Here is a 19,535-nt window from a genome sequence, read left to right as displayed (position 1 = left end):
CCATTGATTTGGCTGAAATACGCAGACCCCCAATTAGCCCAAATACCCACCCTGGCAGACGATGTGCAATCTCTCTGGCTTCCAACCAGGAATGTCTACTACATACAATGCTGTGCAGTTCTGATACCGGAGCTGACTGATAGGGGTGCCGGACATAGGACCTCTACCATTCTGATGTTAAAGGGAGATGTCATGTCATTTTCACCAATAGAACTAACAGCATTGCCCCACAGAAGATTGCAAAACGTATCTGTGTGTACTTTGTCCCCTTTGACCAAGTCCGGGAAAGGCAAAGCACTTGTAACGGCTGAACAACGGCTCCCAAGTGCCCAGCTGGCAGGGCTTTGCTTTGGGCACTTGGAACAGCAATGTTTGCCCAGCTGGGCACTTGGGAGCCATTTTTCAGCAGAATAAAAGCACTTTTCCTGGACATGGAATGTAAGTATTAGTTATAATGGTGAAAATGGGGTGACGGACTCCCTTTAAGGTCCTATCCTAAGGCTAGCTCATCAATACAGTTCCAGAAAATGCAGTTTAAGGCTTAGTCCACACCTATTCTGTTCCAGCCGAGAAGACACTGTTGTATCCAGACACCGCTGGATCCAGAGTCACTATAATAGGATCCGTTGGGCTCCTGACATGAATGCCGGCTTTCTGCCAGAACAATACCGCAGCATACAGTGCTATTTTTCCGACAGAAAGCCTGCATTCATACTGGGAACCTGAGGGATCCTATTATACTGAAAAGGGATCAGGGGGTGTCTGGCTATGCTGGATTCAGCAGTTCTAGAATTCCACTTCCCTGCCAGAACAGAATACCAGAATGCCGCAGGCAGATGTGGATGAAGCCTTACCTTCACACTTGGTAAATTGAGGGCACTTTTTCTACCCCAGGTTCTGTGTGGTGTAGAGATGTCCAAATTCTACTTTTACAAATTGACTCTAATGGAGCTATTGGTGCTGAGTTCTGAAATTAGCATTACACATGTCACAATGTAAATATCACTAAGGGGTGTCTACGTTTGCTCTACGTGACTATCTGGAGCTGTGATGTTGCTTTAGGTAAACTCTCAGCACTGTGTATGGTGATGCTCTCTTGTCCCTTCTTCTACGCAGACAGTGCCGACACCACCAGAGAGTTTAGATTCTACTGAATAGACTCACAAACTTACCTCGACACAAGTCTCAGGAATATTTATATCCAGCCTACAAAGATGTCCACCATATGTAAGACATATGCTAAAAAATACTTAAGACATCTCTTAGGGCCTCCAATCACTGTAAGTGGCCCCTTGAAAATATGATGGTACAGTGGCTGGAATAATAGCTGACCCCCTGAAACGCTGTCTTATACGGTAAGGCCACATGTTTGCATCTGTGCAGTTTTATCCTTTCCATTCAAGGAAGAAAAAAATATGAGAGACTGTAGCGGCGGACATGTCATATGATGGAACCGGATCCTATTGACTGTAATAGGGTCCAATGGGTTTCAGTCAGGGAGCCCTCATTTTACTGGACAAAGTAGAGCTGCGTGCTATGTCCAGAATCTGTGATGGAGGCGGCTAATGGGACCTCCAATGTAGACATTAACCTAGCCGTGAATGCCCAGAGTAGTCATTGCGCTGCCCCGACTGTACTACCCTAGCTAGGGGCACAATATCTTACTTAAGTTTTGTTCACAAGTCATTGAAGGGTATTTATCATGCTATTTCCGCCACGTAGTCGTAAATGATGGCGCACGGTACATTTGGGCCTTTTTAAACTTCTCACAACTTGCTTCTAAAGGGCACAGCTTAGCAGGAGGGGTGGCATAGTTTCTGGAGCTCAGAGTGCTAGGCCAAGCAGTATTTTCCATTCTATTACTGTCGCATTACACGAGCTATAACTTTCTTATTTTTCTGTCTATGTAGCTATATGAGGGCTTGTTTTGTAGATCAGTAATGATGAACCTTTTAGAGACCGAGCGCCCAAACTGCAACCCTACAACCCACTTATTTATCGCAAAGTACCAATGCAGCAATTTAACCTGAATACTACAGTCCAATATAGTATAGCTTCCATGTACTTTACCATTTAGCTATAATAGCCTCCCTACATTCAGTGCACTGCCTGTGCTGTTCATAGTGTGCCCTGCGGACAAGAATAGGCATTTTCTATTATACTGCCGGCCACGTGCACATGGCCGGTGTCAGTGTTTTGCGAAGCCACAAAACACTTACGGGCGTGTGAATGGACCCTTATTTGTACCACTTGGTAGTCCCACAAGGGGACTTTGATAATTTTCTGATCTCTTCTATATTTGACCGTACTACTTATGTAGTGTACTATGTTGGTAACATGATACTGAAAAGCACTATTATGATGTGCCTCTGGCACAGCCTGACAGGCGTACACTGAGGGCAGACCTGGGGGTCTTCATTAGGCCCCTGGCTGCCATGTGAAGGCATTGGTACCCCGTGTTCACAGCGGTGCCCATGCCTCACAGAAGAAGCCCCTCCCTCTGTGACAACAGCTTCTGAGGGGTTAAACGACCAGGATCAGCACTGCTACCAATCTGGGCCGTTGGAGACCCATGCATCACTTATATCAGGCCGCAGTAAAGCGGTACCTACCTAGCCTAAGTCCGTTAGTGACTACTGGAAAAAAGCGCATTGGCGGGTTAATAAATTAGCCGTATCTTACTCGAGCGCACAGATCAAAAATGTTGCATGGGAACGTCAGTCCCTTTATGAAACTGAAATTAAATCCGTATTCCCAAATGTCAAAGTAACATTAATTAACACTTGAAAAACTGACCTGCATCAGGTGAGGTCTCATCTCTTCTAACGATTTCCCAAGGTGTTTATCAGGATCTAACCCTAAAAATCAAAAGTGAAGATATCGTGTGAGTGTAATACCGCCATCCTCTTCTGTAAAGATTAGGGAAAGGCAACCAGCTGGAGCCATACTGTCTACAGATGACAGCTGTGATGACAAGTATCAGCACTAGCATTTCCCAATTTAATTCCTTGCCCTGGGACCCATTTGCAGCCTACAAAACAATGTACTGACAAAATATTATTCCATGTCCTGTATGTCTAACCTGATGTTTCATTAATTTACACTAAGTTCAGCGCACAGAATAATGCAATGTACTGTAATGTCCTCCTCACATGCCAGCCCCTCTTACCAAATGCAGCTACTTTGATGAGAATGGCATGCAAGCCGCTGGATATCATTTCATTCAACAGATCCTCCTGTTTTCGCCGCCAGAGGAAGGCAAGTGGCTGAAGACCAAGTCTTTGACACCTACACAAACAAAGTAAACTGCACTTTGCAAAGTGGTTGTCCATGATTTTATTTTTAATTCCCAGTGGGACTTGTGAAGGGCCTGTACTTACCAGCTCCCTGCAGGGGAGGGAGGTTTCCGGCTCTGAGTGTCCGAGGTGTCCTCACTGCACCTCCGGCCCTTACATGCATGGGGCCACGTGCACTGGTGCATCCAGTGACTGGCCACACCGAAGATGTGTCCCCAAGTGGCATGTGACCTAGCAATGACTGCCACCTGGCAACACATGGACAAACCCTCTAAAGGCTATAGACATCTTTGGCTGCATTTTATAAATGAAATGCACAGATTTTTGGCTAATAACCCTACTTGTAATTGGGTTTTATTCAAAACTTTCACCCATTTGACTGTGGCAGCTTTTACGCATGTTAGTTGTCTCATGGCTCGGTCTCTAGCACGTCCTGCCTTTTCCTGATCGATCATCTAAGCCTAATTATAATCAAAGCTGATGAACTTAAATTTGCTCATTACTGAGCTGAGATGATCACGAAGGAGAAGGCAGAGAGGCAGGGGCGGAATGGCCATAGACTCTGCAAATTTCCCAGTGGGCCTATCCCCAGGAGAGCCAGCCGATTCCTCCTCAAGGCTCCTGATCAGGTACTTAACGATCTGATGCTCTCAGCTTTAGGCCTCTTTCACACTGGCGTGTGCGCCCCGTTGCCATATTGCGGACCGCATTTACGGATCCGCATTACACGGGTGCCGTTCCGTGGGCATTCCACATGACGGATGCGGACCCATTCACTTGAATGGGTCCACAAATCCGGAGATGCGGAATGGTGCGGAACGGAACCACGGAAAGGAACCCTGCGGAAGCACTACGGAGTGCTTCCGTGGGGTTTCGTCCCGTACTTCCGTTCTGCAAAAAGATAGAACATGTCTTATCTTTTTGCGGAACGGTTGGATCGCGGACCCATTCGAGTGAATGGGTCCGCGATCCACTGCAGCTGCCCCACGGACTGTTCTTATGTACTGCGGCCTGCATTTCTACGGGCCGCACACGCCAGTGTGAAAGAGGCCTTAATGCTAGGATCATCAGGTACTTATGCATCTGGCCAGCAGTCACAGGTGACCTCCTGAATTCAACTGTATCACCATCCTCAGTATGGCAATAGGGCAGTATTTTATGCTGCAGTGAAGTAATTTCTGCTGGTCTATGGTATTGCAGACCCAGCCTACTTCTGTTGCTTTCTGTCAATTTGGATTCGCCTACAACATGGGGTCACTTTTCCAGGCCCACTTTAAGCTCCCAATCCCCCCTGCAAGAGGGACTAGAGCCTGAGCCATCACACAAGCTCTCTGATGGCCTTCTGCATATTGCTGTAAAGATTCAGAAGACAAATTGTTAAAAACCAAACTACAAAATTACAAAAAAAGTTTTTTTTGCCAATGCGTGCATGCATTTCAGTAGAAAAATCCCCAACGGTGGTCCTAGCCTTTAAAATTTTACATTGGTTAACAGCACTTTAATGAAAGACACTAGTGACAATAGTAAGCTGGAAGCATATATACTAATATATAATATATACATATGTATATACACACACGCAGGCTACTCTTTGTGTTCTAAAACATACTTTAATGAACAGAAAAATCTTACACGTTCTCCACTCGTACACGCTGGTAGTCAGACAGGATAGCTCCAACGGAAACAGAATCCACAGCCTCCTTCTCCTGAAATATATATATATGGAAGGTCCATAAGGTGATATCTAAACCCAATGAACATTTAAAAGGATGTTCCAGAACAATGGAAGCAGAGCTCAGGAGTAATAGATGTTGTGAAGCAGCCTGGTCCCATCAGCACCAGCAAACCAGGTGAAGAATGTCTACATAAAAACCTATACATTTTACATTTACTGATCCAAAGGTTCAGGCATCAACTCCTGAACCCGTGGTAAACCAATGTAGGCCATTTTAGACTATAGCAATGAGCACTTTCCAGTTTCCTCACTTGGGACCCGCTCTGTGAGTCAAAGTAGAGAGATTTGGAAATGGATCCCACAAACTCAACCTCTTACGTGGTTTCTCAATTATTTGAATGTGGGGACAGTGGTGGCAAACGTAATGGGGCTTTCCAGTATCTCAAACTTTTGAAGTGGTCCATCAAGCTCCACACCTCCCACCCTTTGGATCCTTAGTAATGATTTTCAAGAACAACCAATCTAAGTAAAAAAAAAAAAAAAAAAAGAGCTGCATGTGATGGCTATGGCTGCCACACATTCAATACTGACTGCGGCATATGAGGGGTTACCATGAGGGAGAGGACTCTGTCATCCATTCGCCACCCTGTGATGTGATCGGGGGGGGATGCCAAGGGTTGGCTATGGCAGCCAGAAGACTAGCAGTGGTCCCTAGGCCTGCCATGCACTTATACCGAAGACAGTGTCAAACAGGTGTTATGTCGGTGTTTATAGTAACAGATATAATATACAGTAATTCACAAGAGATGAGAAGATTGCACGGTCAAATCTCCTAGTGCAGGGGTGGCCAACCTGCGGCACCCCAGCTGCTGTAAAACTACAACTCCCACCATGCCCCGCTGTAGGCTGATAGCTGTCCAGGCATGTTGGGAGGTGTAGTTTTGCAACATCTAAAGAGCCTCAGGTTGGCCATCCCTGCTCTAGTGAAAAAAAATAAGAACAGCTCTTCCTGCAAAAAACAAGCCCCCACAGCTCCGTCAACAGAAAAATAAAAATGTTATGGATCTTTGACTGGAGCAATACAAGATAAAGCCAGAGCGTTCTTATTGTGCAAAAACAGAAAGAAAATATATATATATATAAATGTGGTATTATGCAATGGTACTGATCTGCGTAATGAAATTATCATCTCACTTATACTTCTTGCTGAACCATTAAAACAAAACCCCAAAAACTATGCTTGGAATTGCTGTGTTTTTTTCACACTGTCCCTCCAATTTTTTTTACGTTCTATAATATGGATGTACCTAAAATTATGCCATTAAAAAATACAACTCATATTCCAAAAAGCAATCCCTCTTATGGCTATTTTGACTGAAAAATAAAAAAAAGAGATTAAAACAAAATTTTAAAAATATAAATGGCTGTGTCATTACAGTACACCAAATTAGGCTGCATCCTTAAAGGGGTAACGAGAAGGATAATAAAAGAGATTTTAAAAAAAGGAAACATTGGAAAACAGTATTTTGACGTTTAATCGGGCACGTATCTATGGTCCACGTATCTTATCACAGACAGGTCTGGATCTCGAGACCACTAACAAACTGTGGAATAAAACTTTGCTGTCTAAGCCCCATGCACACGACCGTATCCATTTGGTGTTCCACAAATCGCAGATCCGCAAAATACGGATATGGTCTGTGTTGCACCCACATTTATTGCGTTCAGTGGGTTCGCGGTGCACATTTAGCGCCCAAGTATTGGACACGTTCTATCTTTTGGCAGAACGAACATACAGATGTGGAAAGCACACGCACCTGTGTCCCTTCCGCAAAAAGATAGACTATGTCCGGAAAATGTGGTCCATGGACCCATTGAGAACAATGGGTTGACAAATAAAATGCACACAGCCTGCATCCGGATTTTGCAGATCTGCAATATAGGGACCATAAAACAGATACGATGATGTGCACAAGGCCTTATATGAATGGGGCCTTAAATACGCATCAAAAACCAAATCAGTAACCAGTGCCCTAAACGTACATGAGCAGCCAGCGTCCGTGTACCGATTGTGGCCATGCTGACCCCACACGCAGCAATATCACGCCAACCTCTCAATATCTGCTGAACTGTCATCGGCGCTTGGGCAATACTATAACAATGTGAAAATTTATGAGACAGTTAAATGGGAAACATAGCAATGCAATTATCAGAGTGAGGCGCCACTCCCCAATTACGTGTCCCTCTAATTCCACGCTCTCTCTCAACCATGAAATTGTCCAGGGGAGAAATTAGCTGCAACACTTTACAGTTTAATTAGCAAATAGCACAACCTGTAATTATAGGCAGAAATGTAATATTAATGAGAAAAAAATAAAATAAAAAACTTTTACCACTAAATTACCTTGCAGCCATTATCCATTTTCTTAAACTGCGGGTCCTTAGGATAAAATCCTTCCCCCCTGCAGAGAAGAAGGTAATTTCTCTCTGTCTGATAAACACAGCCATTAGCCGTGGCGTGGATCACAAACCTCCCCACTTTTCTTTAAATGAAAACGTTGCGTAGCCTCAGGGGGGCCTCTGTCTGACTTGATCCCAATGTGTCAGTTAATCAGATAAAAAAATAAATAAATGAAATAATCATCAAGTCAGAACCACAAACAGCCTGAGGGAGGCGGGAGAGGAGAAGGAGGGGGCACGGTTATTAAGATTTGGGAGCTGCAAACAAAACAAGACATCCGGATGATGTTACAGCATGTGTAAAGGTTACTCATCGGCTGGGGACCTTCCACCGGGGCTGCGCCTCTTCTTACCCCCGGTGGGGGTTACACAAACACATTAACCTTTATGCTGCTGGTCAAATCTCAAGGTTTTTGGAAGAGATTTTTTACCGTTTTCAACAAAGCTACTGCAAAGGCGTCTGGAAGACCTGCCTGGACTACAAGGCCAGAAGTCTACTCCTGCTGGAAACACGTGGCTAAGGCCTCCTTCAGACAGCTGTTGCATTTCTACATGCAAAACACAGAGGTATCTAGACGTTCTTATGGGTCTCATTATTTTTTTCAGACCCATTCATTTAAATAAATGAATCTTGGACAAGAATGGAGCAGGCTGATCGTTTCTCGGCACAGTGGTACATGCCGCAAAACTGAAGTGCAAATGGCACCATTTACATTAATGGGGTTGTCCAGATTCAGCAGGAAACCGGACAACTCTCGGGAACCACCTGCAAGTACTTACCTGACAGATCTTGCGCTGAGGCTCCTGTTTTCCTGGCTGCAGCGGTGACATCCCATTGACAACACATGACTGCTGCAGCCAATCACTGGCCTCAGTAGTGCACCTGAAGACGCGGATAAACAGAGGCCAGCCGGGAGAACTGGAGTGGCGTTGCATGCTCTGTCAGAGAGTACTTACCACTTCTTTATTGCAGGCAGATCCTGAGGGTTGTACGGTTTCCACTTGAATCCAGACAAGGCTTTAATTAAGGTCCGTGGGCTAAGTGCAGTCAGAACAGCACAAAGATGGAAAATACTGTTGTGTGAATCAGGCCAAGGGTCTCAGATGGGCATATCATAGCAACATTTAAAGGGCACCTATCAGTAGATCTGTACCTAGGAAACTGGCTGACCTGTTACATATGCGCTTGGCAGCTGAAGGCATCTGTGTTGGTCCCATGTTTATATGTGCCTGCATTGCTGAGAAAAATTAGGATTTTATGTATGCAAATGAGCCTCTAGGAGCAACAGGGGCGTTACCATTACACCTAGATGCTCTGCTCTCTCTGCAACTGCAGTGCCCTCTGCACTTTGACAGGGATAGGTGTGATCACGTTTTCACACCTGGCCCTGTCAATCAAAGTGCAGAGAGAGCAGAGACTCTAGGTGTAATGGCATCGCCCCCGTTGCTCTTAGAGGCTCATTTGCATATATTAAAACATTTTTCTCAGCAATGAGGACACATATGAACATGGGACCAACACAGATGTCTTCACCTGCCAAGCGCACATGTAACAGGTCAGTGTCATAGGTACAAATCTGCTGATAGATGCGCATTAAAGCCAACCTCCAGCATGATAATGATCTGCGGACTGTTCAAGAACAGATGGAGCTGGCCGCACAGATGATGAGGTGTGCACCCTCCTAGAGTACAACATGAGTCCATAAGATGTATACAGTCTGAAGCATTTTTACCAAGCAGGAATAACTAAGGGAGTATTCACTGAAAGTGATAGAAAAGAGGCGTTTTCGTACCAAAACAATGGAGCTTTCAACTTCTCTAACAATTTGTAGCAGGTCGAACACCCGGGACCCCCGCCAATCAGCTATACTGCATCAGTATGTGATCAGTGGGAGGTCGAACACCCGGGACCCCCGCCAATCAGCTGTACTGCATCAGTATGTGATCAGTGGGAGGTCGAACACCCGGGACCCCCACCAATCAGCTGTACTGCATCAGTATGTGATCAGTGGGAGGTCGATCACCCGGGACCCCCGCCAATCAGCTGTACTGCATCAGTATGTGATCAGTGTGAGGTCGAACACCCAGGACCCCCGCCAATCAGCTGTACTGCATCAGTATGTGATCAGTGGGAGGTCGAACACCCGGGACCCCCGCCAATCAGCTGTACTGCATCAGTATGTGATCAGTGGGAGGTCGAACACCCGGGACCCCCGCCAATCAGCTGTACTGCATCAGTATGTGATCAGTGGGAGGTCGAACACCCGGGACCCCCGCCAATCAGCTGTACTGCATCAGTATGTGATCAGTGGGAGGTCGAACACCCAGGACCCCCGCCAATCAGCTGTACTGCATCAGTATGTGATCAGTGGGAGGTCGAACACCCGGGACCCCCGCCAATCAGCTGTACTGCATCAGTATGTGATCAGTGGGAGGTCGAACACCCGGGACCCCCGCCAATCAGCTGTACTGCATCAGTATGTGATCAGTGGGAGGTCGAACACCCGGGACCCCCGCCAATCAGCTGTACTGAATCAGTATGTGATCAGTGGGAGGTCGAACACCCGGGACCCCCGCCAATCAGCTGTACTGCATCAGTATGTGATCAGTGGGAGGTCGAACACCCGGGACCCCCGCCAATCAGCTGTACTGCATCAGTATGTGATCAGTGGGAGGTCGAACACCCGGGACCCCCGCCAATCAGCTGTACTGCATCAGTATGTGATCAGTGGGAGGTCGAACACCCGGGACCCCCACCAATCAGCTGTACTGCATCAGTATGTGATCAGTGGGAGGTCGAACACCCGGGACCCCCGCCAATCAGCTGTACTGCATCAGTATGTGATCAGTGGGAGGTCGAACACCCGGGACCCCCGCCAATCAGCTGTACTGCATCAGTATGTGATCAGTGGGAGGTCGAACACCCGGGACCCCCGCCAATCAGCTGTACTGCATCAGTATGTGATCAGTGGGAGGTCGAACACCCGGGACCCCCGCCAATCAGCTGTACTGCATCAGTATGTGATCAGTGGGAGGTCGAACACCCGGGACCCCCGCCAATCAGCTGTACTGCATCAGTATGTGATCAGTGGGAGGTCGAACACCCGGGACCCCCACCAATCAGCTGTACTGCATCAGGGGCAAGTGTAAAAAAACTAAACAAAAAAATACATCCATTGTATCAATATAGCAGGATTTCAGGTTGGACTTGATGGAGCTATGTAACTATTTGAATGTATTTTAATCTCCTCAATGGCCTCCTATCACAGGTACAATGTGTGCATCAAAATCTTATTCTGGGAAAACAACTAAATTAAAGGATGAGTTCAGTTTTGGACATCCCAAATATTTACTGGACAGAAAATACTACCATACCAAAAACCAATGGTCGGGTAGGTAAAAGGCAACCCTGATCACATAAGTTTTAATAAAATAAGATCCTCACTGATCCTCTGACACCTCCGGGTCCCTGGCTGGTCTCTGAACTACCTGATCCCTGTCAACATAGACATGTGACTGCTGCAACCAGCGGGAGAGAGCTGCCGCCAGGGATTGGCCATGTCCGTGTTGAGAGGGACCCGGAAGGACAGACCGGCAAGGGCCCTGGACAGCATCAGTAAGTTGAGTAATACTTTTTTCATTATTTTCCAAAAGTACTTTTTTAAAAAGTGGCCGGACAATTCCTTTAAGTGCTTGACTCGATCTGCTTTCTTCTCCTTAAAGAAAGCCTGTACGCTAATTGAGCATTTCCTGTAAGTGTCAAGAGAGAAGACGGTCCACGGCCTGCTGCTCAATTCTTGTAATTATAGTCTGTCCCCAGCCAGAGTGGCGGTATTTTACTGTCTGTGTTCCATGCAATCTGCATTCATCACTATTTTAATTAAACCAGACTTGAATTTAGTGATTTCATCCCAAAGAGTAAGAGGGGGTGTGAGAAAGAAAAGGGAGGAGGAAGGAACCGAGTGAGAATGTAATGAGAGAGGGAAGAGGACAGAAAAGAAATGAAAGGACAAAATGAGATGGAGGGGGGGGGGGGGGGGGGGGGGTGAGAACATGGCCGGAGAAATCATTAACAGCCAGAAGAGATGTAGAAGAAAATGAAGACATAGGACGAGCGCGATATTGCGGCAAATATGGAGACGGTCTCTGCTTTATGTCTGAGGAACATGTCACACATGAGAACAGCAGTCTGACGTCCTTCTCGGATAACGTGGTGTTTACATGTCACACAATGACCGCCACGTAGGCAGCGACAGACGTGGTCAGACCTCACCGCTGACACTTCCCTGTATTTCTGTGGACACATATAATAGTGAGGCAGGAATACTTTCAGGGTTTGAACCAATACAGATTTTAGGATTCCATCTTTTCGCTTGCTAAATAAGCCGGCGGACGGGAGGTCACTTCACACTGTGCGACATTCTCAACATCTCCTGTCCTGTAAGAATCCCAGCTACCGCAGACGAATCTAGAAATCAGCAGGGGGCGCTGCTGCCTAAGGTTTGATACAGGATCTGTGGCTAGCCCTACGGCTGGTAAAGCTGAACTCTTACAATGGTGTGGTAACCTGGTGTAAAGGTGGGCGACCTCGTCGGCTCTACTCCATCAGAAAGGAATACATGGCACACAGCCTGATGTATATGATGAGCAGAGAGGGACACAGGCTGGGGAAAGGGGCACTTTCTGCGCTGCTTTACCAAGCCCTTCATTTTTATGCTCAGTTTCCATCGATGTTCCATGTGTATGATAGTGAAGCTCCTGAGGTACATGTTAAACGTCCATAGGGTTAAAGTGCGTCCTTCTGGCCATCTATCCGCTCAGCACAGGTCATCATACAGGAAGAGAAAAAGAAACGACAGTGTTCTGTACAATGGTATCCAGTAAAAAACCATATAGATTTTTTTTTTTATGGGACTGTAAGCCTGAAAAAAACACGATCAGGATTGCGTGTGGTTTTTTGCGCACAGATTTGCATGCGGAAACTTCGCACCGTAGGTCATGTACATTGTATTCTATGAGAATTTGAAATTCTCATGTACACGGTGCGGATTTTTTCTGTACGGATTTTGACCTGCGGTGCAGACTTTTTTATCCACAGCGTGTCAATTTTCCTGACCGGATTTTCACCTCAATGAGAGGAAAACCTGCATCAAATCTGCACCGATTGATGCGGATTGTCGGCTTGAATCCCCCTGCGAACACCTGCTGATTCTCCGCACATAAATCATGAACGTATGCATTTACCCTAAAGGCCCGTTCAGACGGCCGTGTGCCAACCCATTCATTTTAATGGATCAGCAAAAAATGCATCCGTGGTTCCGCTCATCAAACTGCGGAACGCACACGGCCGGTATCTGTGTTTTGCGGATCCGCAAAACACTACGGCCGTCTGAATGAGGCCTAAGGGTGATGGAAGCCACTGTATGACATGACAGAGCCTTACTTTTATATACAACCCAACCATGCCATATATGACAGATATGCTTCCTACTGGACTTCCTAAAACTGCTTGCTGCCATCATCAGCTTATACCAGGCAGGAAATGTGCCTCAAATATCAGAATCTATTATAGGGGTATTGGGGAGGTGGTCCACCCAGGCCCTGCCCGTATAATTACAGAAGAGACCAGGACACAGAGCACGTGCTCCCTGCTCTGAACAAGCAACTAACTGCTTCCAAGTTGGACCACATCCTTTATGGAAGGGATTAGTGGTCATTACTGTTAATTAGCACTCATTTGGCTTTCATTTGGGTTAGTGGTTCTGACCCTGGGGAGAGAAATGGAGTCTCTGATGTTCGGGCACTTAATGTGTGCAATGCTGATGCAGCAAAACAAAGGAAGGGGCTCCAAGTATGTGACTTGTGCTGCGGAGAGGCAGGAGACAGCTATGGGGCTCCAGGGGACTACAGCACCGGATCAACACCAATTACAATTTGGGAAAACTATCACCTCTAATACACAAATTATATGCAATCAGTATCTGAAAATGGAAGCATTAGAGCCTCGCTACAGTTGGTGCCTATTAAAGGGAACCTGCAGGCGGCATGTTACATAACAGGGGGAGCTGAGCTGATCCATATATACTTTTATGGGAAAAGGGTAAAACTTACAATTTATTCATATAAATCCCTGCTTTTTCTATGCTTAGGAGTCATGTGGGTGGTCCTACTCATTGACTGACAGCTCTTTCTACATATACTCACTGACGGGGAACGCCCACTGGACTCCTAAGCACAGAAATAGCAGAGATTTATACAAATAAATGATAGGTTATACTAAATCATTTCCCACAAAACTATATACCAATCTGCTCAGCTCCTGCTCTGTAACATGCTGCCTGCAGATTGCACTGCATGTCTAATGTGAGAGATTCCCTTCAAAGGGGTTCTCCGGGCTTTTGATACTGATGACCTATCCTCAGAACAGGTCATCAATATCAGATATTGTCCGAGAGGAGGCATGATGAAGATTGCGGGTCTGATTTGGGGTCTGATGAAGATTGAGGGTCTGATTTGTGGTCGAAGATTGAGGGTCTGATTTGGCGTCTGATGAAGACTGGAGGTCAGATTTGTGGGTCTGATGAAGATTGGGGGTCTGATAAGAGATTTGTTGAAGATAGGTGGTCTGATCTGAGGTTTGATGAAGATTGGGGTCTGATCTGAGGTTTAAAGAAGATTGGGGGTCTGATCTGAGGTTTAAAGAAGATTGGGGGTCTGATCTGAGGTTTGATGAAGATTGGGGTCTGATCTGAGGTTTAAAGAAGATTGGGGGTCTGATCTGAGGTTTAAAGAAGATTGGGGGTCTGATCTGAGGTTTGATGAAGATTGGGGGTCTGATAAGAGATTTGATGAAGATTGGGGGTCTGATAAGAGATTTGATGAAGATTGGGGGTCTGATAAGAGATTTGATGAAGATTGGGGGTCTAAGGTATGACTAAGGGGTTCACATCACGTTTTATGCCTCTGTTTGACGTATACGCTACAAAAAAAGAAAGGATCCAAAACCGCAGCACACCACATTCTTGTATCCTGCACAGTACGGTAAAAAAAATATATGTCTTTTTTTATTCTATTTTACAAAGGAACTCTATGGTGAACGCATGCCACAGTATGGCATCAGTCTGAGGCATCCGTTTAAAGCACAATGTGAACCCACCCATTTTTTTCCTATTTTCCTCCTCTAAAACCTAGGCGCATCTTATGGTCCGGTGCATCTTATACAGTAACAAATATCGTGGCAGGTTCTATATTGTGCATTTTTCATGCATCCCTGGCCCCACAGAAATGAATGGGGCATGCATAAAAAACGGAAGGCATCGGGATACAATGCACTTTTCATTGACGATTGCTAGAAGAGGTAGATTGCTATTCTTCAGTTTTGTGAATAATGCATCAGAACGTGATTGCATCCACACAGAACGCGACGGCAGAGAAAACCGATTCAACTTGTGTGCAAAACCATCAGTTTTATCCTGAACAGATCCTGTGTGAAATAGGCAAGAAAGACACAACAGCTTCTGAGCGCCATTTGTAGGTCAGAGATGGGGTAGTACATTTGTAAGTAGGGGCTGCTATACAATTTCTTCGCTTAGTCCAGGTTTCCTTCACACACAAATTTGGTTTTGCATGCATTCTTCGCTTTAATTAATTTTTTAGGCATTTGTGTAGAATTCTTTTATGAATAGCGTTTTAGAACATACATTTTTTTGAGGCTTGTTTTTATTCAAACAAGAAAGTATGTGCCCTCTAATGCCACTTTCTCTGTAGTGTAGATCAGTACTTTAAAAAAGCCATTGTAAAAAAGAAAACACTGTAAAAACACCATAAAAAGCAACATACAGTATACAGACACATGCATTTTTCACACAGGTGCATACAACTAATGGATATATCTATAGCACAAAAAAAGTCAGACACAAACTATGCTACAAGTTAATGAAAAGGTCCCAAAAACACATGTTTGTACTTCGTATCATAGTTCCCATAGACTCAGGCCAAATGCACACGGCCGTGTTCCATGGCCGTGAACGGTCCGTGGTATGCCGGCCTGGATTCCTGCTGACAGCAGGAGCGCACATCGTCATTGGTTGCTATGACGCCGTGCGCTTCATGCCGCCGCTGCACTACAGTAATACACTCGTATGATCTATACCAGTGTATTACTGTAGTGCAGCGGCGGCATGAAGCGCAAGGCGTCATAGCAACCAACGACGCTGTGCGCTCCTGCTGTCAGCAGGAATCCAGGCCGGCATACCACGGACCGTTCACGGCCATGGAACACGGCCGTGTGCATGAGGCCATAAAGCTAACATTTGGAGGTGGAAATATTACAAGAAAAAACTGAAGAAAACCATAAAAGAGGGATCAAAATGGCAGAAATAAACTATAAATACAAAAAAACACAAGGCAGAAAATCACAAAATTTGGTGCAGTCTTTGTAGGCCTTTGGTTATTTGATCAGATTTCCCCATATGTATTTTTTTTGCGGATACACAGATTTAGCACAATGAGTTGGTATATTGGCGCGCGCTGCCATCTGGGTAAGGCCCCTTTCACACGGGCGAGATTTCCGTGCGGGTGCGATGCGTGAGTTGAACGCATTGCACCCGCACTGAATCCTGACCCATTCATTTCTATGGGGCTGTGCACATGAGCGGTGATTTTCACGCAACACTTATGCGTTGCGTGAAAATCGCAGCATGTTCTATATTCTGCGTTTTTCACGTAACGCAGGTCCCATAGAAATGAATGGGGTTGCGTGAAAATCGCAAGCATCCGCAAGCAAGTGCGGATGCGGTGTGATTTTCACGCATGGTTGCTAGGTGACAGTCTATTCACTGTATTATTTTCCCTTATAACATGGTTATAAGGGAAAATAATAGCATTCTGACTACAGAATGCTTAGTATAATAGTGCTGGAAGGGTTAAAAATAATAAAAAAGTTAACTCACCTTATCCCCATGATCGCCTAGTTCCCGGTCGGTCTCTTCTTTAGCTGTGACTAAAGGACCTGTGGTGATGTCAGATCACATGCTCCATCACCATGGTGATGGACCATGTGATTGGAGCATGTGATCTGACATCACCAAAGGTCATTCAGCCCAAGCCCACAGCTAAAGAACAGACCGACCGGGAACTACACGATCATGGGGATAAGGTGAGTTAACGTTTTTATTATTTTTTTAACCCTTCCAGCGCTATTATACTAAGCATTCTGTATTCAGAATGCTATTATTTTCCCTTATAACCATGTTATAAGGGAAAATAATAGAATCTACAGAACATCAATCCCAAGCCCGAACTTCTTTGAAGAAGTTCGGGTTTGGGTACCAAACATGCGCGATTTTTCTCACGCGAGTGCAAAACGCATGACAATGTTTTGCACTCGCGCGGAAAAATCGCGGGTGTTTCCGCAACGCACCCGCACATTTTTCCGCAACGCCCGTGTGAAACCAGCCTAACATAAATACGAATCCGGACCCAGAAATGCCTCACATTTGTGTTTTCTAGCACCAGTATCCCTTAATCAACCTTTTGTGAAATGGGAACGCAACATTTAAAGGGTTATTCCTTTTAGGGTGATGACAAATCAGTAGGATATGCTATTACTTCATGATTGGTGGTGGCTTGGCCTCCCAAACCCCAAGCAATCATGGAAACAAATTAGACAAGCAGGTTTAGCACCACTTCCGCTTCCAAATTTCGCTGCGCAGTGGCAACCCAGACACGCTTATGTGTTCTTCAGGGTGGCGTGTGGTTTAAACATCCAATTAGAGAATTCTAAGGTATTAAAAAAGAGCAGTAAAGAGTGTCTCCTGCTCTGGAGGACCAGCCACATGAGTATAAGGCCTCTTGCACACCACCATATTTTTCAACCATATGTTATCCATGTTTTTTGCAGATAGCATAATGACCCATTCATATCTATGGGGTCATGCACAAAATCGAATTTTTCGTGAATCAATCTGGCCATTCTCTAAATTATAGAACATTTCCTATTCTGGCCCATACTGCAGATGAGAATAGTCCTTTATTGAGGGGAGTGAGGGAAATGTGGAACATACCTGGAAGGTATCTATATTTTGAAGATCCATGGTCCAAAATACGGACATAGTCATGTGCATGAGGCCTAATACAGAGAAAGTCCACTGATTTCACATGTGGGAACTGTGCAATGCTCCATTTCCACTGTGAAGGAGCTGCAGGGAAATGAAACTGGCCTGGATAAAATTAAGTCTGCCTACTTGAAGGGTGAAAAGCAGTCACTGTGCTTTTTGGTATCAAATGGACCAAAGAAAGCTAAGCAGAGAGTTGTCTCAGGTGACTAGTAAGAAAATTACTGATAAAATAAACATGTAAAGGTAAAGGCTATAAGGCATCTCCAAACAGCTTGATGTTCCCGTTACTACAGTGGCACATATTATTCAGAAGTTTAAGGTCTACGTGACTGTAGCCAACCTCCCTGGACATGGCCGCAAGAGGACAATTGATGACAAATTGAAGAGATGGATAATATAAATGGTAACCCCAAAAAAATGTTCATGAATGGGTAAAAAATGTTCTACATTCAAAATCCACACTAGAAGTGGGGAAAAAAACACCACAGAAACACTGTTTTTCATGCATATATTTTCCAACTTCCAGCTTACATAATGGATGCCATGTTTTTGGTGTAAAAAAAGGCAGAAAAAAAGACCTAGAAGAATAGCACAAAAAATGTGGCATCTTTAAAAACAATTGCTTAGTATGAAACCCCCCTCAACATCCTTTTTTAAGAGTCACTGGTAATTTATGTTTTCATTTTCCATGTTGTTATCTATATTTTTGAAAAATTCTGAAATTTTACAGTTTTTGCATTTTTCATTTTGGTTCAACAGAATAATATAAAAAAAATAAACTAACAAATCTGGTCTGGACAAAAATGATGCTACTCTTAAAGGGGTATTCCCCAGGATAGGTCATCAGTATCTGATTGGTGCCTTCTCCTTTCTCACCAAGCACAGCACTGTACATTGTATAGCGGCTATGCTCGGTATTGCACTCAATACTCAATGCGGCTGAGCTGCTCCTAGGCCACGTGAAACATGAACGTATCGTCACTCTGCCTAGGAAAAGCAGATAGTGGGGGGGTCCTGGCTGTTGGACCCCCACCGATCAGATACTGATGACCTATCTTGAGGATAGGTCATCAGTATGAAAATCTGGGAGAACCCCTTTAAGGGTAACATAATTTTTGTCCAGGCGGGATTCGTTAGTTTGTTTTTTAATATTATTCTGTTGAACCACAATTCAAAATGTAAAAACTTTCAATTTTTTTTTTTTATATACATAACATGGAAAATGAAAACATAAATTACCAGTAACACTTAAAAAACCATGTTGAGGGGTTTCATACGAAGCAATTTATTTTAAGATGCCACATTTTTGTGCCATTCTTCTAGGTCTTTTTTTTTCCAGCTTTTTTTCCACCAAAAACATGGCATCCATCATGTAAGCTGTAAAGTGGAAAATATATGCACGAAAAACTGTGTCTTTGGTGTTTTTCTTCACTCTAGTGTGGATTTTGAGTGTACGACATTTTTGACCCATTCAGGAACATTTATTAAATGGTTTGTGAAGAAGATATGCAAATGAGCTCTTAACAAGCTCTGCCTCTGATGTAAGGCAGCTATCCTGTAAGTCCGGGATGCTCAACCTGCGGTCCTCCAGCGGTTGTTATACTACAACTCCCACCATGCGCTGCTGTAGGCTGATAGCTGTAGGCATTCTGGGAGTTGTAGTTTTGCAACAGCTGGAGGGCCGCAGGTGGGGCATCCCTGCTATAAGTCAATGTTCGACCCTTTAAATTGGCCTTGATACATGACTTGTGTTACTTCTGTGGAATAGAATACCAATTATGGTACATGCCATATCTGCGCTCTTTCACTTGTCTTGACACTTTTCAAAAGTGGGTGGGGCTTATCATGAGGGCACGGCCTCCCACAGCCCAACAGATTTACTATCATTTACACCACAACTGGTGGATAGCTCAAATTGACACCAGTTCATTGCTGGTGTAGATTTAAACTCCTGGATTGCCACAAAATGCGTCAAATTTATTAAGA

The 19,535-nt window shown here is 44.8% G+C and overlaps 1 protein-coding gene across 5 annotated transcripts in view; it reads right to left on the bottom strand.

Moving 5' to 3' along the window:
* The window catches only part of DPH6 (diphthamine biosynthesis 6), a 63,893-nt gene that overhangs the window by 39,196 nt on the left and 5,162 nt on the right, over positions 1 to 19,535 (bottom strand). For all 5 annotated transcript variants that reach the window (XR_006387093.1, XR_006387094.1, XR_006387095.1 and 2 more), the window contains exons 4-6: positions 4,929 to 5,002; positions 3,170 to 3,288; positions 2,797 to 2,858 (exon numbers count right to left, since the gene is read on the bottom strand). Coding sequence is in view for 1 of the 5 variants with exons in the window: in XM_044272632.1 (XP_044128567.1) it covers positions 2,797 to 2,858; positions 3,170 to 3,288; positions 4,929 to 5,002 (255 nt within the window). In the remaining 4 variants the exon portion in view is untranslated. The remainder of the gene's footprint in view (positions 1 to 2,796; positions 2,859 to 3,169; positions 3,289 to 4,928; positions 5,003 to 19,535) is intronic.

This window comes from Bufo gargarizans, chromosome 11 (genome assembly GCF_014858855.1).
Source record: "Bufo gargarizans isolate SCDJY-AF-19 chromosome 11, ASM1485885v1, whole genome shotgun sequence".
Lineage (NCBI taxonomy): Eukaryota > Metazoa > Chordata > Amphibia > Anura > Bufonidae > Bufo > Bufo gargarizans.
This window is presented reverse-complemented; position numbering and strand designations above follow the sequence as displayed.